The sequence below is a fragment of the Triturus cristatus genome, chromosome 12 (genome assembly GCF_964204655.1).
Source record: "Triturus cristatus chromosome 12, aTriCri1.1, whole genome shotgun sequence".
Taxonomy (NCBI): domain Eukaryota; kingdom Metazoa; phylum Chordata; class Amphibia; order Caudata; family Salamandridae; genus Triturus; species Triturus cristatus.
In genome coordinates, this window is record NC_140595.1 from 146,268,693 (window position 1) to 146,291,837 (window position 23,145).

The 23,145-nt window shown below is 47.4% G+C and overlaps 1 protein-coding gene across 4 annotated transcripts in view; it reads left to right on the plus strand.

The window, feature by feature from the left end:
• Nucleotides 1-23,145, plus strand: part of LOC146772936 (rho guanine nucleotide exchange factor 11-like) — an 896,981-nt gene that overhangs the window by 439,321 nt on the left and 434,515 nt on the right. For all 4 annotated transcript variants that reach the window (XM_085639320.1, XM_085639323.1, XM_085639321.1 and 1 more), the window contains one exon: nt 5,035-5,161. In XM_085639320.1, coding sequence (XP_085495446.1) covers nt 5,035-5,161 — 127 coding nt within the window. The remainder of the gene's footprint in view (nt 1-5,034; nt 5,162-23,145) is intronic.

Here is a 23,145-nt window from a genome sequence, read left to right on the forward strand (position 1 = left end):
TGGGTCGTGCAAATCCCAAGGGGTGCAGGAAGTCAGCAAATAAGAGAAGCGGGGCCCAGCGATGTTGGTGGATGGCGGGAGCGTGTCCCCGGAAGAAGATAGTCCTCGCTGGAATTCCGGCTCCCACTCTTCGGTCTAGGCGTAGAGATCGCCTACATCAGGTGCGGGGGGTTGTGGGCGATTTGCTCCGAGCGGTAGGCCGCCCTCGCGAAGAACGCACATGCTCTCGGTGGTACGAGTGGAGGGTCACATGCGTCGCCCCAATGGATGGAGGGCGAGCCCCGTGCAGGTTGAGGGGCTATCTCTGCAGTCCCTGTATGATCAGGGCCTTCGCTGGGTGTGTGCGATGGGGTCGGGTATCGTGCAGGCGGCCATATTAAAGTCCGGCAAAGTCAGTTTTCAGGTAGTTGAGGGGCCGGGACTTGCGTTGCCCCTGCTGAGAGTCGTGGTCCCCTCCTGACCCCACTATGCGCCAGCCACGGCAGGGACCTGGAATGTCCTGCAAGTGGTTCAGGGCCCGCCACTATCCCACGCCGAGCGCCGGCGCTCTCCGGTGATGCGCTTGCCCTCGCCGATCTCCGGTGTCCCTTGACGTCCTGGGGGGGTTCGTTGGTGGTCCGCTGTGGGCGGACTGGGCGCGGTGTGTCAGGTCCCCCGGGTACTTCCGGAGGGGCGGTCTCTGTGGGATCAGGGCCCCCGCCGAGGGTGTACTGTGGAGTCCGGCGCTGTATGGGCGGCCATGCGGAGGTCAGGCAGGGTCCGATGTGGATAGTTGGAAGGCCCTCGGATCACGCCGCCCCCACCAATGTTCGTTACTTCCCCGCGGTCCCCCTGTAAGCAGGCTGTGTTGGGTACCTGGGATGTCCAGTGGGGGCCGAGGCCCGCTTCTAGCTTGCGTCGGATGCACAACGTTGAAGATGGCGCGTGGGTCGAGGGCGCCGACGATCGCCTGCACCATGGCTTTCTGTGCAGCCCTGCTCCGGTTCGCCGCGGGTCCACGGCGTCCAGATGCCGAGTCGAGCTGGGCGTGGTGTGCTAATTTCCCAGGGCCTCTCCCCACACCGCCGCCGATTCCCCTCGGAGGACCCCCGGCGCCGTTTTGAGATCCGGAGTGCGGCACCAGCGGCTCCGTAGAAGGAAGCTCCGATCAGAAATCGTGAGTGTTTTCGGACCTCCGCATACACCGCACTGCCATGCAGACAGGTTCCTACGTTTCTGGGTCCGTTGGTTAATCGCGGCGACGCTCAAAATTAGCTGTTAGAGGCGCCCGAGCACGGAGCCTCAGCAATGCATGTCCGCCATCGTGGCTTGCGTAGCCACGCCCCATTAAGACCTCATTCATAGCAATTGTCTCGCATGCGAGGCTGCACATGTCCCCGCTACAGCAGCCAGTCAATGGTCACAAGCTGACGGCCAATGAGAAGATCTAGTTTTGATAAAGGCCAGTACTCCGTGCTCTCTGCAGTAGTAGAAAAGCAACAATCTGTTGATAGGCAGGCCTTTTGTAGACCCTCTTCTTTATGTGACCATTACAACAGACGTGCCACTTATAGGGTGAGTATATATCAGGTAAGGGGCAACGAGGTTATCCTGGGGATCTGGTTAATAAATCAATTATAAAGCACATTGATCCCCTTGGAGAGAGGAAAGAGCCAATCCTTCCTAGGCAAAATAACAAAATGTACAATAGTTAGTACCAGTACACTATACGTAAACAAATGTATTAGTTACAACATGAATCAATTTAGCGAAGCCTTAATAGAAAGTTAATATTGTCAGTGCTCAAAAAAGCAGCGCAGTGCAATGTCACATTTGTGAATTAAATACACAGGTGCTTATTTACAGTATATACAATCTAAGAGCTGATATTAAACCAGATTTCAACAAGACTCCAAATTATAGTTCATTGTTTGAGAATATATATCGGCATCAGTCCACTTGTAAAACATTGACGTTTTGACCCCACACTTAATTATAAAATGGTCATCATCGGGAGCAAAAAGATATTCTACAATAAAACAAATAAATGTCCAAAGAATAAAATGTGTGAAAAAAGTATGATATACTTGTAAGACCAATAATATAAGGAGGTTACAGGACAAACCAACAGATCACAATGGCTGAAAAACACCAGTTTCAAATTATGGAAATAAATCTATAGATTGAAGGAGAAGAGAAATTTCTAATTGGTCAATAAGCGTAAAAAGAAAGAGAGGTCCCTATATTATAATCAATGAGTGATTATGAGAAAACCAACTCACCCTCCTAGGTAGCAGCACTGAGCAGAAAATGGTGAGGCAAGCCCAAATTATTCTAAAAGTGGGGAAAAGCAGTGCTAAATTTGAGGATATATGCGGGTGCATGCTGCCAAGTGGCTACAGAGCTGTACTTACCCAAAGCTGTAGCTGAAGTACGTTCTGATCGCGTGTGCGCTGGCATCTAGAAATAGACAATGGCAATGTGGGAAAGAGCACGCTGCATAAAAGGAAAAAAGAAAGAAAGTCAAAGGTTCTAAAAAAATTAACTGCACAGAAAAACGGTGAAAATTATTCTCTTCGATGAAATCCGTTAATGAAAAAATAGTGGAGGCCATATAAAAATCCAGGACTAGACCTCTATAGCCATAGAAAAAAAACTTTCATGGGCCACAGAAAATACTATACTTTTACTAGCCTAAAATGTATGTGAATGAGCACCCGATAGATGTGCATTTGACGCTTGGAAAAAATCTGCAAGCAAAGTAAATGAGTGAATCCAGTATTGATAAACAAACAGTATTGAGCCCTGTACTGTTTCTTCTATTTTACCAATTCTGTCATGCCAGGGTCATTTACATTGAAATCAAGGGACCACTGTCAGATTTTCTTGTAATAGTCTGCTTTCTGGACACTGCAAATCAGGGGTTTATAAATATTGTTCATAAATGTGAGCATAACTACATAGACGACGACCCCAGATTGTACACCCTAAATTGGGGTTAGAAAGCTTTTCAAGCAGAGGCATCATTCTGAAATTACTCCATCTATTAGGTTTTCATATTTATATCTACCAATTATGCAGTTCTGTAAAGCATGTACTGCTGAACAAATTTGAGATTTTTTAAGACTTTAGTCACATTTGTCTTTTAGTACATGAAACATCCTAAATGTAATTCTGTCACTAAAGAGCACTTTAAAACCTATATAAAGCTAAAACCATTAAGTGATTAAATAGTGGAATAAAATGGAAGTGAAAAAGCGATCTTATTTCATGTTGCATAAATATTCAACTAATGATCAATGAAGTTTTGTGTGCTAACTCACCCTCTGATCGGTTTAACATTTGTGCACATCGCATTCTAGTCTGCATTCATCATTCTGAATAAAAACTGCCCCATCTTTCTTGAGCCACCCTTGCATCCTTAGTTGACCTTTCTAATTCACCAGACTTGTCGTATGGATCACTCAACCTGGCCCATAGCAATCTAGCCCCACCTCGTTTCCCTTTATTCAAAAGCGCTACACAGACCTTCACAGACTTAAAGTGTTATCTGATGATTGCACCTTTTCTTTATATGCTGTATTCTTCTACCCCCCTATGGCCCACGTGTATAAATATATATACCATGAATTTATTCAATAAATGTAGTATTTCATCTAATGGATTGTTCCACAACTCCTAATTCTCTATAACACACTTCCCACAGTGTAACCACCCCTAGCAATTTGTATCATATGGTTTCTAAGACTTTTTGGCTAGTTTAAGGGCACCCAATTTTCAAGACATGAGAATAAACTGTTAAGAGCCTAAAAGGTGTATTTATAACAGTGAGTCCTCTTTTCATTCCCTTATTGTTTTTCCATCCTGTTATTCAAGTTATGGTTTGTATCACCCTATTCTCTCTGCATGTATGCACCTAATATTGAAAGGGTGAAATAGAGCTTGTGCCTTTAGAGCCTCTGTGGCTTGAAGATTTTAATTTTCTCAGCACTGGAGATAACCTGGAGAGGCTAAAGGAGTTGCTTGTAAAATTACTCTGAGATCTTTAGTTGATGATTACCGAATATTCTTTAGGATATGCAAAGCTATAAATGATCATTTTAATGGCAAGAAATCAGTCAACCTGAGGGATCTGCTGCGTAAAGATGAGGGTTAAGCTGAACAGTTTTTAATAAGCTTCCAGTGCTGGGAAGAGAAAGTGTGACACCGCATCGCACTGCGTTCACACATGGTGCATTTCCTAAACCCTAAAAGGACATTTTATGACTTTGGGGAAAAGGAAAATTGGTAAGTATCTCCTACTCATCTCTGAGTTATGCTCAAGTAGGTAAGTAAGAGTGCTAGGAGTCAGACAAAACCTGTTGGAGGATCTCATATCTGCAGATGGTATGTTGAACCCCGCATTGTACCCTGAGCTCAGTACAGAATGGTTAGTGTTTTACACTATGTGATCGTTACGCACCATTTTTGGTTTCTCCTCATAGTATATTTCAGCTGCCTTAGTTGTGTTTATAAAAAGTGCATCAGGAAAATTTTCCTATTCCGGCTTGTTAATATGAGTCTCAAAAAACAAGCATTGCAGTCGAGCACACATTTGAATTATCTACACCGTTTAAACTAGTTGGACTGCTTTCTGGGTCCTGCATCATGCACTCTGATGCATATAGTCCACAGGCAATGACCAAGTTAGTATACAGCCAGACTTGTAATATAGGCAACATATTGCAAGTCTAGTTGTATAATAACTTGATTCAAGATCTCGTTAGACTGCATCGAAGAGCACTCTTTATTTTCAAGATTGAGGCCGTAGATGCATTGGTGCATAAAACACAAAAGTAGTTTACAGTGGCTGAGAGCTTGTAGCCCAAAACATTTTACATATTTCCCCATCATGCATTGATATAAATATAGATGATGACCAGCAGTTGCAGGCAGATCATTTGTCAATGCTTTAGTTGTGAGATACACGAGTGGTCATGACATGAAGTGGTGTCTTGACAATCTGTATGGTCACTATGGGCACACATAACATCTTGCCTCTTGTTTGACACCTAGTTAAACCTGGGAATGTGAGGAATATAATTCTGCACTTTGAGAACAACCAGCACTATGACCCCCAAGACCTGGTGTTGCAGCGGTTGTCAACAGGAAGCATTCATGAAGAGCTTCTGGACTCTGAAAGGTAGGCGAATGCTTCTGCTGTAGCAGTCTATTCTATAATCTATAATGTGACTACAGTTGTATGAATTCACAGCCTAGTGGGATAACTGTCTCTAAGCATTTGTCACCGTACCCCTTCTGTGGGAAACCATGCTTTCTTCCACGGTTACCTACACGTTCGAAGAGAAATTCTTAACCATAAACTATACACTTCCAAAATGTATTCATTCTGATTGAAGACTGTATCAGGTTTTCATGTTTTTGAATTTGAGTTTATTATCCCCTATTGCTGCACTTGTCTAGTTATTAAGTATTATATTTGTAATTTTGAAAGTGAACTGTTTATCAGGGCATATATAACAGTTGTGTACACTTGCACATTCCTCAGAACGTCCGTGTGCATTGTGTATATTTTTTATGTGGAATTTCTTTCGCCCATAGTATGTTTGTTTTTACATGTGCATTCAGTTTGTGGCGCAGAATGACAAAAGTGCTACCCTGTTTAACAATATAATGTTGCATTTATTCTCTACATAGAATTAAATGATAGTGGTTTGTTTTATACGCTATTGTTTTAAAACCACAAATATCAGCATTCCCTTAAATTGTCTTTATCTACAGTATTCTTTGAGATTCTGCTAGAATAGAAGGTTACTTGGATTCATTCCTTTATTAGTATTAGATGGATTTAAATTAAAATGAATTTCTGATACAGATTTCTACCAGCAGATTTCTTCACCTTTAAAAATACTACCCAGGAGGTGCTGTGGTTGGCATGGAATCCTGATTGCAAGGTGTCAATTAGGTGGTTGAGGTCCAGGTATTCGATGAGCTGTTGGTTGATGGCTTTCTCGATAACTTTGACTTGGTAGTGGAGCAGGGAGATCGGTCGGAAATGTTTTATATCGCTTGGGTAGCGTGGACATCCTTTTTAATGGTTCACAATTCCCTCCTTTTGAGGGATTAAGCAGATTCAGCCCAGGAGTGCTTCAAAGATAGCAAGGCCACAGCTCTCCCTGGGCCCTCCTTCTATCCGCCATCTGCATCCGCGAGCTGCATCTGCCATTTCACCCTGTCTGAGGCTATAGTAGGGGCTTCCAGTATCGCCAGCAGGCCCAACCAGAACAGCAATCCCTCCAACCTTTTTGCGGCTGCGTATCCCCAAGCCTTGTTAGTGTGCCCCTGTTGGAACACAGCTACCCAGGCTGAATAGGACATTTTCTGCCAGGGTGGCAGGCAATAGCTTTGGACAAGTGGGCTCTCAAATCTTTCTACGGGGTTGCATCTTACAATTTTTTTTAAATCCCCCCACCATCCACCCTCCTCAGATCGGCTGATGGAGAACTATCCGTCTTTCTTGTATCAGGGAGTGCAGGGTGTTGACAAAGGAGCCATAGAGAGGATACCAGTGACAGAAGTAAGGCATGGTTTTTATTCCTGGTGCTAAAAAAAGGACGATTGTCTCATTATCTTTGTAGAATTTCGCACTCTCAATGCTGTTCTGTTATCCTCAAACAAACAGAAATGCTCAGAATTTTAGAAAGCTTGCTTAAAGGGATAAAAGGGTGAAATTCTCCGGACAATGTTGGGGGCTCCATGGGCATCCTCAAAACAAAGAGATTGTCCTGCAGCTAAAAAGCTGCAAAAACACATTTGCTGCTAAAATCTACCTTTTAAAGAACAATCTTATTAATTAGTACCAGCGTATTAATAAACAAAACATGTCCCTCATCGGCGCAGTCAACCAAAACAACATTAGCAATTACCCTGTTAGTGAATGCACTCGCTTGTCTTTGAGGATCTGCTCATTAATATCCTCAATTACAACTTATTCCTTAGTAAAACCTACTTAGTTGTCAAACCCAGCACCAAAACCCTTACGGATGACACACTCTCTTACAGAGCTCTCTTATCAGCGTAACAATATATATGCTGTTTGAGGACTTCGGTTGTTCTGGTAAGGGGAATAGCTTACAAACTGAAATTTTACATGTAATCAAAAGGCAAATGCTGACTTGAAAATTTAAGTTGACATACTTGGTTGCATTTGATTGTTAATTATTGGGTATTCTTTGTGCCTGCTTTCCTGTAAGAGAGGCTTTCAACCTGCTCTTGCTGGTAGCTATTATATTGCATCTTACATGGAACAATGACCAATTGCAGAGTATGTGCGTGCAAGCTTGTGTGTAGGAGGAATGACCTCTGCAAGAAGTCTTTCAAGATACGCCTTGATATATTGTTCCAAATAATTATTTTAGGAAAACACAAGGTTGTGGGCTGTAGGATGGTGAGAGAGATGATGTGATGGTCATTCCCAGCATGAAAATGTGATGAATTATGGTCCAAAGATGGCTTCAAGTGTGTGTCCTCTTGAGTGCGTTGGTAAGATGTGTCGATAAAGCGACTGTTTTGGTTGCTACTAATTTTGTCAAGCCAGAGATTGAAGTATCCAAACGTGATTGTTTTGGGGTATTTTGTAAATATTTAGAGATAGTGAAGGGTTCAGAAGAGAAGGGTTTTTAAGCAAGAGGTCCATAAATGAAGAAACAGGAATACTGGATATGCTTTCCTGTGAACGAAGCATGATCACATTTATTTTGGTTATCTGGTGTGATTTTCTTATGTAGGATAGGATCAGCATTGTTCCTAGACAGTGTTTTATGAAAAGGCAATCATGTTTCCGTTCCGAAAGCAAATTCCAGATGTGGCATTGATATTTTGATGCAGATCTTGAAATGTTGATAATACATTTTACAGGATTCAAGGAGAGAAAAATAGAAAGTGTGAGCCTTAAAGGTCTGAGGAGTAGAGCATAAGAGGAACAAGTAGAGTATGCACCCTTCACCACACATTTTTTTGGGCTCTGGTTGGCACTGAAGCAAGGTGTCCATCCTTGACACCTAGTGGCCCATGAGTCCAAGACTACGTGTCAGCACCAAAGTCTCCATGCAGACGCCTCAATCGAGTCCAAAACCAATGTCTGTGCTGAAAACTCAGTCAGCTCCGAGACTTTTGACAGGCGACTCCAAGGAGAGGCCTATCCTTAAAAAGTTCCAACCAGAGCTCGATGAAAGGCAGCAGTGCACAATCATCTACCCATGCTCAGGCAAGATCTCCACCCCAGAGAAGTCTTTGCCTAAAAAGCACAGGCTTGCCTTTGCATGAGTTCCATCTTCAGACATTCCTCTATGGCCCTAAAATCCCCCCTCCTCCCAGGCCTAGGTCAAAGTTGTTGCCCCTGTTCCACCCACTCTCACTCCTCTCCCTCCTCCTCCACCAGCATCACTTCCACCCTTCCACCTCCTGCAACTTCCCCTCTGGGTTCACCGGAATCGTGCTCAGACACAGGCAGCCCAAGCCACTACTGTCCAGAAAATGATTTTGCCAATCCATTCTACCCGCGACCCACTGATGATCCTTGGGAGGATTAGGACGTGGATCCTCCAGGGAACCCTAACCATGACCATGTCCCTGTTAGGGCATCTTCTCCAGATGACACCACAGCCTACCACAGCTGCCCATCACAAGGTGGAAATGTATGTCACCCCAGAGGGTGATGATTTCTTGGTGGAGCCATTCCCCATAACCGAGCTCTCCCTCCAATATTTGGAGACAGTCATGACACATTTCGTCCCCTGTCTAGATGACTAGTTTATCAAGAATGCAAACAAACCGGACTGCCTAGCCCACACCCTAGCCAAAATGTCTCTACTACAGAGCTTATGGTTTACAGTAAATGCCACCAAGTCCCACCTCAAGCCACTTCAAGTGTAACCCTTCCTGGGGTTCGTCCTTAATACAGTGATGACCAAAGCTTACAGCAGCGCTAAAACGGTAGTGGCATTCCAGCGGCTTCTGCCTCTATTTTCAGCCACTCTGTCTTCTCAGATGTTTTAACTGTAATTTGCCTCCTCAATAGGATGGCCTCATGAATAGCCTTAGTCCCTCATGCAAAGCTCCATATGCACCTACTTAAGAGCGCCTTTCAGATCAGTGGTCAAAAGCAAAGTCATTGGGAAGATGTAGTGTTGATAGGGGCCTCCAGCCATTGTTTTTTGCAGTGGTAGAACAGCAACAATATGTTGCGGGGCAGGCTGTTCACACACTCCGTTCTGCAGGTGACCATCACTATGGACGTAGCACTTGCGAGCTGTAGGGACACATCTCAACAACATGACAGTCCAGGATCTGTGGCCCCTTCATCAACATGGTCTCAACATGAACCATCTGTAAATTTTAGCCATTCACTTAGATCTCAAAGCCTCTCTCCATTCATGGCAAAGTGGATCTGGTGCAGATAGTCAACATGACTGTCATGTTTTACCTACAAAGCAAGGCGTCACACTGTCCCCTTAGTTTTCAGCACTAACGCGCAGTGACTTTGGCGTTGGGCAATTCGTCACCAAATATGCCTCCTCGTGGATTATCTCCCAGGGTTAGACAACGACTTTGAAGAGTTGCACAGCAGGACGCACCAACAAATCCACAAGTGGGAACTCCACCCACAAATCCTACTCTCTTATGTTAGTCAGTGGGGCATCCCCAATATAGACCTTTTTACCAAGTGGGAAAACGCCAAAATGCCCAAACTTCATTCCCAGGATTCCACACCTCCAGTCTTTTAACAATGTTCTGTCTATGAAATGGTCAGAAACCTTTGCAAACGCCTTTCCTTAACTTCCACTTCTATAATACAAAGTGAGGAAACTATTGTGAACCTCCTTCACCCTCATCCTGGTGGTTCCCAAGCGGGCCAGACAACCATGGTTCTCGACCCTTGTAGAGATGATGCTTGCCCCACACAACAATCTCCCCAACAAGCTTGACCTTCTTAAACAAAATCAAGGCAGGGTCAGACACCCGGGCACCAGGCAGCTCAACATACTGATATGGCTCCTGTGGTCCTGGAGTTTAACTTACCTTAACTTAACTCAAGAGTGTATGTACATACTCAGGGAAGACTGTAGACCTACCACACTTATCTGCCATGCTGCTAAATAGAAACAGTTTGCCCACTACTGTATCTTGAAGTCACACAAACCCTATCAAGCCTACAGTATGAGACGTTATTTGCCACATCCTACAACTGAAAAAGTCAGGATTAGCCTACACCTCCATTCAAATGCACCTAGCTGCTATTAGCGCATACATGCTGACAGTGAACATCCCTCACTTTAAAAAAGACTCTGTAGTTAGGGCCTTTATGGGGGGCCTTAAACATGTCATCCCACCTACAGTGGAAACTGCCCCAGTCTGGAGTCTGAATATCTTCCTCACCAGACTCATGGGACCTTCCTTCAAAACACTGCATTCTTGCTCCTTGCAGTTTCTTTCCTGGAAGGAAGCCTTTCTGGTAGCCATAATATCCCTTAGACATATTTTTGAGCTACAGGCCCTCACAATACAGGAACCTTTCTTCTCGTCCATATTGTCAGGCTGGTTCTTAGTACCAACCCCAAGTTCCTACCTATGGTTGTCTCCCCCCTTAACCAAACAATTGAGCCCCCAGTCTTCTATCCACATACTGACTCAGTAGCCGAGAAAGCACTTCAGACACCTGACTTCAAGCATGCTATCATGTATTATATAGATGGGACCTAACCTTTCCGTAAAATACAGCAGCTTTTTGTTTCCTTTACACTGCCTCATAAAGTACACCTCACAGGTATTTGCCGAGCGGATAATTAAATGGATCCAGCCCTGTTTCCTTAATGCCAAAAGCACTCTACCTACCAGCCCAGACTGCTCTCCATCCGCAAGGTGGGTGCCACTATGGCTTTTTCTGGCAACATGTCCATAGCTGACATCTGTAAAGCCCCTGCATGGTCCACTCCAATCACATTGACAAAGCATTATTGTTTGGATATTCTTGCAGGGTAACAAGATAGTTAGTCAAATTTGAAGAAGCAATAGAGACGGTCCCAAAAGCCCAAAGAAATCAGGGATTTTATTTGAGATTCTTTCTGATAAGGAAGAAAACGAAAAAATGTAAACCTGTTATTGACCTCAGGGTGCTAAACAAGTTCCTGAAGAAACAAATCTTTCAAAGGAAAAGAACAAGGACCCCCTGAACAGCAAATAGTTCAATTCCTAGGACAGGGTAATTTTAGTATAACGAGAATAACTCCTAGGCAATCAGAATATAATGAACAAATTATATAACAATAAAATATAGGGACACATGAAAGAAAAATATAAAAATACTGTAAAGAATAATAATTTATTTTTTAATTATTCATATTGTGAGAAAGATTCATGTAACACATTACATTCAATTTTTTAAAAATATAAGAGGCAACCAATATAAAAACCAACTAAACAAAGTTAAAAAGTGGCAGCTTTGAATAATTGACGCGCGTTTCGGCGTTCACAACGCCTTCATCAGGAGTAGCCACACATGTATCTACAATGATAAAAAGATATATACATATTCATTAACTAAATAGTAATATATCGAAAAATGAATCATTATTGTTCATTCATTTTCTGATATATTACTATTTAGTTGTGTCTTTCTCACAATATGAATAATTAAAAAATAAATTATTATTGTTTACAGTATTTTTATATTTTTCTTTCATGTTTCCCTATATTTTATTGTTATATAATTTGTTCATTATATTCTGATTACCTAGGAGTCTTTCACACAGTAGCGCTTCAGGAAGTCCTCCTGATGCTCCAGGTGAATGATTATATGGTGTCCATGGATCTTCAGGATGTATATTTTCACATCCCAAAACATTGGAAGCAGAGCAAGTACCTCTGCTTGTAAGGGGCAGAGCAGCACTACCAATTCAAGGTGCTACCTTTGGCCCCAAGACAACACTTTGAATATTTATCAGGTGCTTAGCCCCGAGGATTGCTTACCTCAGATGCTAGGGTCACCAGGGATACATGAACTTGAACGACTGGCTTGTCAAGGCACCATTAAAGAGAAGCAGCAAATCCTTCTATGATCGCTTGCATCACTGTATTATGCATACTAAGAGTAACACTGAACGTCAATAAGTCTTCCGCAGACCTGTACAAACAGCAGCTTTTGGGAACAATCCTGGACACACAAAAGGGAAAAGACAGCATGGTACCCGATGAGTATGGTGATCTGGATCTCACATTAGACTGTAGAGACTTCCTGGCACAAACTCCAGCAGCAGCTATCACAGGAATCTTAAACGCCAAATGGGAGCATTTCTGTGTCTAGGGCAAGGCTAAAGGATTCATTTAATAGAGATTTCTAACCACAGATTCCTCTACCTACAATATTCCCCAGGCATCAGACTGGATCTGGAAACTCTTGAACAGTACCTCTGCGTGCAGGTCAGTAGCATTGATCGGCTCTTCAGTAGTGTCATCAGCATTGGAAATGACCTTGCAGTGCCCATATAAGCACCACCTCATTGTGCTGATATCAGTTCCTTCCTCTCTACGCCAACAGCATGTATCATAAGACCTACCTCTGTCATCTTTTGACTAATTTTTCGACACTTTTGTTGATGATTTTTTTTATCTGTTTCTCTCAGTATGCTAGGAACACGTCACATGCAAATCCTACAGGGTTTAAACCGTGCGGGGTGTGTCACAAAGAGATGTTCGTGTCTGATCCCCACTTTGTCTGTCTATGATGCTTTATTTGTCTCTGAGGTCGGGCCACGACCCCAAGACCTGCAACGACTGCAAGTCGATGTACCCCAAGGCGATTTGCGAGTGGGTGATGATTCTCCAGATGGCCTGCAGAAGAAGGCTCTACGCCGGTCCTGGTTTGAGGTGGTTTCCACAGGTGATTCTTTTTGTGTTCCAAGACTTTGTCCTCCAAGTTGGGTAAGTCAGAGAAGCGCAAGTTAAAGCATTCTCTAGTTTCCCCACTCAAATTCCGTTCTTCTAGACCTTGCTCCCATACACCATTGGGTTCCATGGAGCCGGAGCGATCCCTCCCAGTTGAAAGAGTCCTATGACACCATGCACGCAGTCTTCTGCTACTGACTCCCTCTATAGCGCCTTTGGGCCCCAAGAAGCCATGAGGTGCCCCGACTGGGTTATCGCTGGCAGGTTTGCTCCCGATACCAGCTGGACCCTTTGAATCCTGCTCCAAGCCACCCCAGGCAACTATAAGCCTCCCTGTTGCTCTGTCAACAGCCCCTAGGCAATCTGAATTGAAGCCGCTGTACTTCAACATAGCTATCGTCCAGACCATATCTCCCCCTCCCCCCCCATTGTCTATTGTTATTAATAAATCCCAATTCGTGTTGACATGCATAGAAGTACCTCTTGTATTCGATATAATCTACTGTTGTCTTACTATTTAATGGATACTGTGTAAAGGGGAGCAGATATATCTCTACTGTGTCCCTTCAACAAGATACCGAGCGGAATTCTTTTCTCCTTCAGTAGATTCTTTGTCGTACTTTGGAGGAAGGTGCATCATTCACAACAGTGATGCACAGGGCAGCTGAGGTCCTTTGACCCACAACTGCCTGTGGTTGAGGTCAAGACCAACATCTTGACAGAGGTGCTTCACCCAAGGGCGAACTCTACGGAACCTGTGCTCACCTTAAATCAGGCGATCAACGAGGTTCTCCTGGGGGTGTCTGGGCAACACCTTGCACGGGGCTCCAGTGCACTGCATGATATCCAGTCACCATCATCTCACCCCAGGAGATCCAGCCTTCAGATCCGGCCTTCCTCTTCCAGGCATCCCATCCTTGAGAGTCTGGTGGTGCAGGCCTCGCGAGCCAAAGTTAACACCTAACGCATTCCCTTCTACCCCACTGGATAGGAATTCCAAGATGGTGAATACCTTTATGACACTGTTGTACAGCTGCTCCCCGTGCTTCCTGAAGAAGGCTGCACCAACCAACCAACTGAACCAAACCTTGTGGATGTCCAGGAAGCAGAGAAGATTACCATGAGATGCTAGCTGGTCACCAAAACTCTCTAGGCAGGGCCATGGCCTATATGCTCAGTTATCAGGTCTGTTTGATGTCCACTGGAGTTTCTGGCAAAGTGCAGTAATTCCTGATTGACATGGCAGTCGATGACTCATGCTTGTTTTGCAACAAAGCTGATTTGGCGATTGAGCATTTTCAGAGAAGCCGATCTACCGCCAGGTTCCTGGGTCTTTCTCTGGCTTTCTGATCACAACAGCACTCTTTTCTCCCCTTCCATGGCAGCAGCACCTGTGGGTGTCCACAGATATCAGCCTTACCCCTCAACCCTCAGGCTACTCTGCCCTTTTGGATCCCAGAAAGGACACAGGAGTCATGCTCAGTGCGTTTTTCAGTCCACCGCCCCTCCTGCTACCACAGCCTACAAGCAGCTTTAGCAAGCCCTGCACCCAGCACAGTCATCCTGTTGACAGCAGGATCCTGCACTGCCTTCCCTAGTGGAGCAACATACCCTCGGCCAAGTGGGTGCTCCAAATTGTGAAGAGAGGGTACACCCTTCCATTTGTAGAAAATCTTTATTTCGGTTATGAAACCATAAAAGACAGCATTTCATGTCAACGATTAAAAAAAGATTTTGGCAGGAATATTTAAAAGAATAAAATACATTGATAAAAGAAAAGGATCTTTTGCAATTTGTCAATGACCACTAGTTGGTAAATGGCTTTTATATCCAGGAACTGGCGAGTTACAGAGCCAATCTTGGGGTCCACTGAGATGTTATCAAATTTCGCCTTCCAGTACATGTTGGATAAATATGTTCGCGTGACCCTGGTGTGGGCAATTAGAGGACTTGCCCATAGCTCGGGACAGCCTATCTCATTTAAGCTTTTCTTGATATGCATAAGCCAAGGAAGCTTCCCTGCCCCAGGTAGGGTGAGTACCTCTTGCAATTCGGCTCTGTACTCCGCCAGCTCGATTGTTGCCCACAGACGTCACCAATACAGTAGCGGACGCCTTGCAATTTCTTGTGTGATAGGTCTCACCCCCAGATCCATATACAAGGGCAACAGAGGGGAGGTTCGCGGAAGCCCTGTCAATTGCCCTCTATTTATGAAAACCTCTCTCCCTTTGCCACCATCCCCAGACCAGCTGACGGAGGACCATCTCAATTTGCTCCGTCATGAAGTGCAGCTTCTGTTAGCTAAAAGAGCCATTGCGAGAGCGCCAGAAGTAGAGTGTGGTTTTCCTGCTACTTTCTGGTGCCGAAAAAGTATAGAGCACTTTATCCTTTCCATGAAAAGAGCAATTGAAGATGCTGACCTTGGCTCAGCTCAGGTCTTTTCTGATTTGGACCCTGGGGACTGAACGGCAGCATTAGATTTGCAGGGTGCTTATTTTCACATCCCAGTCCTGCAAACCCACAGACATTACCTACAGTTCACAGTGGGCCATAAGCATTTCCAGTTTGGTCCGCTCCCCTTTGTGCTCATCAATGCCCCCCGGGTGTTAACTAAAGTTATGGCGTAGATTGTAGCTTATCTTTAGATGTCAGGGGTTCCAGTCTTCCTCTACCTCAATGATGGACTTTCTAGCGGTGTGCTCGCCCTAGGCTATCCTCACCCACCTCCAGACTACAGCGAACCTCCTATATTCGCCGGGGTTCACTATCATCCTGGCTAAGGCACACCTGACTCAGTCCCAGATGCTCCCTTTTATTCTGAATACAGTGCAGTTTCGCGCCTTCCCTCTGAAGCAGAGAGTCTAGGACATTCAGGCTGTGATCTAGATGTTTCATTGATGGCACTGACTCTGAGGCTGCTGCACATAATGCCCTTCTGTATCCTGCTGGTGAAGTACGCCCGGTTGTACATGTGGACTCTGCAGTGGAACCTGAAATCCCAGTGGGTGCAGCATCAGGGGAATCTTTCCGACCTGCTCCAGAGGTTGGCAGAGACTGCCAAATATCTGCAGTGATGGCCTAACGAACCACGATTGGCTGAGCTGCAGACTTCTCTCCCTACCCTAGTCTGAGCTGACAGTGATGACCGATGCATCACCTCTTGGTTGAGGCGGCCAACTGTGAGAGGTGGAGTTCATCGGACTGTGGTCGCTGGTGCAGTCCTGGCTCCTACATCAACCTTGAAGGCAATTCTTTCAGCATTGAAAAGAATTCCTCCCAGCTATCAAATGAAGGTTGGTTCAAGTGTTCATGGACCACACCACTGCCATGTGATATATCAACAAACAGGGTGGGGTCATGGACCCTGAACCAGGAGGCCCTGCGGCTCTGGACCTGACTGGAGCGACAGGCCTTTTTCTCTCTGAATACCAGCGCGGACAAGCCCAGCCACCAACCCCTTGTGGATTATGAAAGACGTCTACATACGGAGGTGGCCCAAGATCTCTTGAGAGGGTGGGGAGAACCTTGGCTCTATCTATTGACCACCGCTGAGAGTTTCCAAAGTGGTTCTCTCTCAGTTTCGAGTGGCGCATGTTACTCCTGTACTCCTTCCTACCAATATCGCTCTTGCCTCGAGTTCTCAAGAATATTAGGACCAGATTTGCCCAAATCACCCAAACTGGGCTATGGGAGTATGATATCTCAAACTCTTGAGCATGAACAAATGTCCTCTGATCAGACTGCCCCTTAGGGAGCATCTTCGATTGCAGCAGCAGGGCAGAATACTACCCCTGAACCTTAGCATGCTCCACCTTCATGCATGGAGATTGAACAGCGACAGGTAAAGGCCTTCAATTGGTCTCCCAAGATGTGACGTTATCTTGGCAGCCAAGCGTCCCTCGTCAAAGACTTTATACACCTGCCGTTGGGCCTAATTTGTGGCTTGGTGCTCTTCTTGCCAGGTTGACCTGCTTTCGGCCCCTTTGACAGAGGTATCTGAAAGAAACCATTAGTTATAGATTCCTTACCTTAGAATTACCCCCAGGCGCCAGACGGGATCCGGAGAATGTTTCTCTTAGCAGTACCCCTGCGCGTTTGTATGTGGCATCGGTCGACTCCTCGTCTGTCGTCGTGGTTGCTGGGATGACATTGCAATGTCTAATTAGACACCGCCCCTGCGCTCTGATGTCAGTTCTTTCTTTTTCTGCGCCAGCCATAGCGCAGATCCGGAGAGAGCTACCTCTTAGTCACTTTTTGACTAACTTTTTCTTGACTTTTTGTTGACTTCTTTTTGAGTCTTCGAAGTCGTGCTCCAACTGTCGGCACCTGAATCCAAAGTCTTTGCGGGAGCAATCCCGAAAGCTCTTGGAGGCCCAGCAGTAGGCTGCGCGTTGCTCGAGGTCCCGGTTGAGAGGAAGGTCTCGGGAACGGTCGGGGAGCTACCATCACCACTTGTCAAAGCACAAGCCGAAAGGGGAAGAAGCAGCGTCGCTCTACGCCTTCTCCCAGTTGGTCGGCTGACACGATGCAGGACCGGAAGCGTCTTCGCTCTCCAGCTCCATCTTCGGAGCCTGTTCCAGGGACGGCTCTGAGTTTCCCTCCTTTTTCCGGTGCCAGAGCATTCCCTGCCGAGCTTTGAGCTTTCTACGAAGCGCTTCATAGCATCTTTGGGCAGCCCGACTCCGCTGGTGAACCTTCGGGCCCTGCGGACTCGGCTGGGGGCACTGGGCCTTTGATGCTGGCGGCTCCAACGCAAGAGGGCCCCCGAGGATCCAGATTGCCGCTGGTCGACCTCACTGTACCTTCCCTGGTGCCGATCCCAGTGACGATGCCACCGGTGCCGGTCGTGCCCCCGACTGGTGCCAACCCCAGCCTCACCCCTGACTTCGACACGGTGCCTGACCAACATCGCTCGACGTTGGTACCAGTGCCGGAAGGTACGTTTGTGCCTCTGTTCATTCCTGGTGTTCCTTTCAGGCCTGAATGGCAACCAGAGGAGGGTGAGGAGGACTGGGAGGGGTCTGTGGACCCTTTGGCTGATCAACTTGAAGAGCCGTACTGGCGAGAGGACCTGGGTGACGCCAGTGGTTTGGAAGCTCCCCCCCCCCCCCTTCCCCCACCGTGGCTATGGAGGAAACATCACACGCAGTGGTGTTGCTTAGGGCAGCTGGGGCCTGGATCTCCCTACAATGGCAGTCAGGACTAACCTCCTGACAGGTGCTTCAACCGGCAGCAGCCTCTTCGGAGCCCCTTCTGCCTTTCAATGAAGCCGTAGCGGGTCATCCGGCACTGACGTTTGTGAGAAAGTGGCTCTGTATATACTGTTCCCTAATAGGTACAGGGTGTACAGAGTCCACAGTCCCCCAGAGGCTGATAGAGGTCACAGTTAGGTATGACCTTACTCTCAAAAGTGGTAGCTTGGTCGAGCAGTAAGGCAGTACCAGAGGACAGTGTAAAGCATTTATTGTACACACTCAGTCAGCAAATGGTTTCACACACTCAATAACTGAACTCTAGGCCAATGGTTTATATATATAAAATATATGCTTGTTTTATTTTTAGAACCACAAAGGGGGTAAAAATATACTTTTGCAGCGTGAATCTTTCTGGATTCACTATGCTGTGCATTATTCCGCGATCTTGTGGTTGGGTCCGGATTCGTAGTCTTTTCTTTGTTTTTTTTTTTTTTTTTTTTTTTTTGTAGCCCAGGTGGGCGTCGACGTCCACCATTTGGTGCACCTCCCGTGACGTCGTCGTGCTTCCTGCGGAAGTCCCACCTTTGGGGCGCCATCTTCAGATTCTTTTTTCCGCCGTTGGGTCTGGATCGTCATCGGGAAGCTCCAGAAGTTCACTCGGAGGAAGAAGAAAGAAAAGCGAGTTTCATCGATAGAATCAAGAGAAGACATCAGGAAAGAACAGATTTCGACAGGAACGCGAAGAAAGAAGACCAGCGAGCCTTTTTCTTCGACAACCTTGGAGAATGCACGCTCAGAGACCCTGAGCGAAATGGACAAGACGCCATTCAAGTTCTGCCCAAACTGCCACCACAAGTTCGCGCAGAAAGACCTGCATCCGGTCTGCAACCTCTGCCTACCGGTGGATCATCAGAGTATCGACTGCAACGCCTGCTCAGTCTTCGCGCCGAAGACACTCAGGGTGAGAGAGAGGCAGAGGAGAGCCAACGCCAACATGGAGGGCCAAGGAAAACCCCCGACACTCTACGCGCTGGGCCTCGACACGGACGACGAGGACAACGTCGCCGAGGCAGCCGAAAACTTCACGGTCGTAGAGACCGACAAGAAGAAAGAAGACGAGGTAAGAGAATCGTCGAGCGCAAATCAAAAAACACCTCGAAAACACGAGGGTGACTCGAGAAAAACTGAGTCATGGTCCACGAAGGGAGCCCCGGCGCCGAAAACTTCGACGTCCAAAGGGGGAACTTCGGACAAAAGGCCCAGCGGACCCTTACAAAAGGACTCCCTGGCGCAGAAAGACGCCGAAAGGCAAGGGTCGTCGAAATCATCCCATGAAACGGGCCGATCGACGCAGAAAGAACGTTCGACGTCGACGCAAGTTTCATCGAAAAGGCCCGCGGTCGACGCCGAAAGCATCTCCGAAATGGAGAAAAAGAAGAGGCGGCTCGAGGCCGAAATGGAGAACATCCTTCAAAGGAAGAAGGAGTTCGACGCCAGGATGAAGGAATTCAAGATTCCAACGGTTTCATCGGCGGACGTCGTCGAAGTCGAGGAGGAGTTCGACGCCGAAGGGCTGACAAGGGACCTCGAAGAGGAAGAGGAGCCCTATTATGAGGAAGAAGCCGAGGAAGAAGACCAACAATCGTTCTTCGAATCGGCGACATCTACCGGCAACGACGTCGAATGGCAAGATCTCGACACCGAAAACCCGGAGGAGGCCGTGGACACGTACCCCTCGAGGCCTTCGCCACCAGACGACATCGGGGTGTACAATATGGTGGTGAAGAGCGCAGCAATGGCCTTCGGCGTCAAGCTCGACGAGGAGAGGCCGAAAGCAGATTTTCTCGTCGAAACACTGCTCCCCATCCAGACTAGGAGCCAGTTCCTCCCCATGCTACAAAGCGTGATGAACCAGGGGAGAGAAGCCTTCAAGGAGCCTGCCACCTGTCGGTCGATCACGCCCAGGACAGAGAAAAAGTATAAACACTCCTCCCTGGACCCACCTTACATCAAGGGTAGCGTCACCGCAGACTCCATCATTGCCTCCACGGCCAGGAGAAGGGCCAACGTGCCAGCAACCTCGGGCCCACCTCCAGATAAAGAGAGCAGGAGAATCGACCTCACAGGCAGAAAGGTCGAGAGGAACGCCGCAATGCACTGGCGCATGGCGAATTCAAATGCACTCCTAAATAGACACCAGTACCAACACTGGGATGAAATGGGGGAGCTAGTAAAGCACCTCCCCGAAGAATACCGCCAGAGAGCCTCTCACCTGGTAGATGAAGGCAAGAACATCGCCAACTCCTGTATAAAGACGGCGTTGGATGGGGCAGAGACTTCAGCAAGACTCATGGCCATAGGGGTCACAGAAAGGAGGCATGCATGGCTAAGAATCTCGGGATTCAAACCGGAAGTGCAGAACAACATCCTGGGCACTCCCTTCAACGGAGAGACACTGTTCGGAGCAACGGTGGACGAGAAGCTCACCCAGCTCAAGAAGGAGAACGAGACAGCGAGGTCCATGGGGGCCCTGCAGCTGAGGGGAATGAGACGAGGAAATCCCTCGAGGAGACCCTACGGTAGGGGTGGAAGCCAACAGGGGACGTCGCACCAGGCGTTCCAACAAGGTCAGCAGGGCGAAGGTCACGGACAAAGTCAGCAGAAGCAAAGCTGGCAATATCAACCTCGGGGCCAGTCCTTTCGAGGGAGAGGGAACGGACGTGGCCAAAGGAGGAGAGGGGGCGATCAGCCCTCCTCGAAGTGACTCAGCACGCAAGAAGACGCCCACCCTCGTCAGGCCCCCAAGGGTGAGGCGCAAAAAGGTGTCATCAGGGGGAAGAGAAGATCCAAGAGCCTACGAGCATACGTCACCAGTAGGCGGAAGGCTGAGGTTCTACCTTCAGGAGTGGCGGCGCATAACCACAGACAAGTGGATACGGAACATCGTGCAGCACGGATACTGCGTAGAGTTGGAGAAAAGACCTCCAAACAGAAAGCCGAAGGGAAGACAGAGATCGGCCCAAGAACTGGCGATACTCAGAGAAGAAACACGGAAACTCCTGCAAAAGGGAGCCATAGAGACAGTGCCGTTCAGGGAACGCAACAAAGGGGTCTACTCAAACTACTTCGTGGTTCCGAAGGTAGACGGAGACCTCAGACCCATACTGGACCTCCGGTACCTAAACAAGTTCGTCAAAACACAAAGGTTCAAAATGACTTCACTGCAGGAGGTACTGCCACAGATAAGAGAAGGGGACTTCATGGTCACCGTGGACCTCAAGGATGCCTACCTTCACATCCCAATAAACAGAAGGCACAAGGGCCTTCTAAGATTCAACATCGAACAGGAACACTACCAGTTCACAACCCTGGCCTTCGGATTAAAATCAGCGCCAAGGGTCTTTACAAAATGCCTGTCGGCGGTAGCGGCACACCTACGAAAGCAGGGCATACACGTATACCCCTACTTGGACGACTGGCTGGTCAAGGCAAACTCACGCGAGAAGTGCGAGAGGCACGCAAAACGCGTAACGGACACCCTCACAAATCTGGGATTTTCCATCCACTGGGGAAAATCATCGCTGGAACCGGAGCAGGTAAAGATTTTCCTGGGGGCACAGATCAACTCCCTCAACAGTACAGTAGTGCCCAGCGACAGGAGGACAGATGCCCTACTGAAGGAGACGCAGCTCTACCAGAAGGGGCGAGCTCTGACAGTGAGGGCGGTGAGCAAGATGATGGGGATGATGGCGTCCTGTATCCAGCTGGTGCCGAATGTACGCCTGCACATGAGACCATTCCAGGAATGGCTGCAACAGCAATGGTCACAAGCAAACGGAAGTTGGGAGGATCTAGTGGTTGTTACGCACGCAGTGCAGGAGGAGATAACTTGGTGGAACAGAGACAACATTACAACAGGGAGAAGCCTGACACCACCAAGCCCAACAGTGACCATTACCACGGACGCATCGCAGATGGGATGGGGAGCGCACATGGACAACCTCAGAGTGAGGGGTCTATGGGCTCCGGCAGACGCGGTCCGCCACATCAACTACCTCGAGTTGAAAACAATACTGCTAGCCCTGAAGGCATTCCAGAGACACCTGTGCGGGCAGAGGGTGTTGGTACAGACAGACAACACCACGGCGATGTTCTACATCAACAAACAAGGGGGGACACAGTCGTTTCCCCTCTCATCCCTAGCTCAGGAGATTTGGAGATGGGCCATACCTCTCAGGATAGATCTACTGGCAATTCACCTACCGGGGAAGGACAATGTGGAGGCAGACTGGCTGAGCAGGCAGACCTCAGCATCGCACGAGTGGGAGCTCAATGGCCAGGAAACGGAGAAACTCTTCCGGAGATGGGGGACTCCCACAATAGACCTTTTTGCAACACGCCACAATGCAAAATGCCAAAGCTTCGCGTCCAGGCAACCAGATCAGCAATCCAAGGGCAATGCCCTATGGATAAGCTGGTCGAGGACATTTGCCTACGCCTTTCCACCGATACCCCTGTTGCACAGAGTGCTCGACAAGTGCAGAACCAGCAACATGACTCTGATCCTGGTGGCCCCACAGTGGGCGAGGCAGACATGGTTCTCACAGATTCAAGAAATGGCGCAAGGCAATCCGTACAGGTTCGAGCGAAGAAAAGACCTGCTCTCAATGCAAAACGGGGAGGTCCTGCACCCAGAGCCAGAGACCCTCAACCTAGCAGCATGGCTCCTGAAGACCTAGAGTTCGCACACCTAAGGTTACCTCAGAGCACTATGCGAGTGCTACGGGAGGCAAAGAAACCTACTACAAGAAAGTGCTACAGCGCAAAGTGGAAAAGATTCACGGTGTGGTGCAGGAAGAAAGGCCTGCACAACAGAATGACAAAAGACTCAACGGTGCTGAGGTACCTCACACACCTTCTAAAGAGTAACCTCTGCTCGAGCTCCCTAAGGGTGCACCTAGCAGCGATCGTTGCCTACACCAGAGGTGAGAAGGGTGGAAGTTTCTTCAGCTCGCAGGTGGTGAAGAGA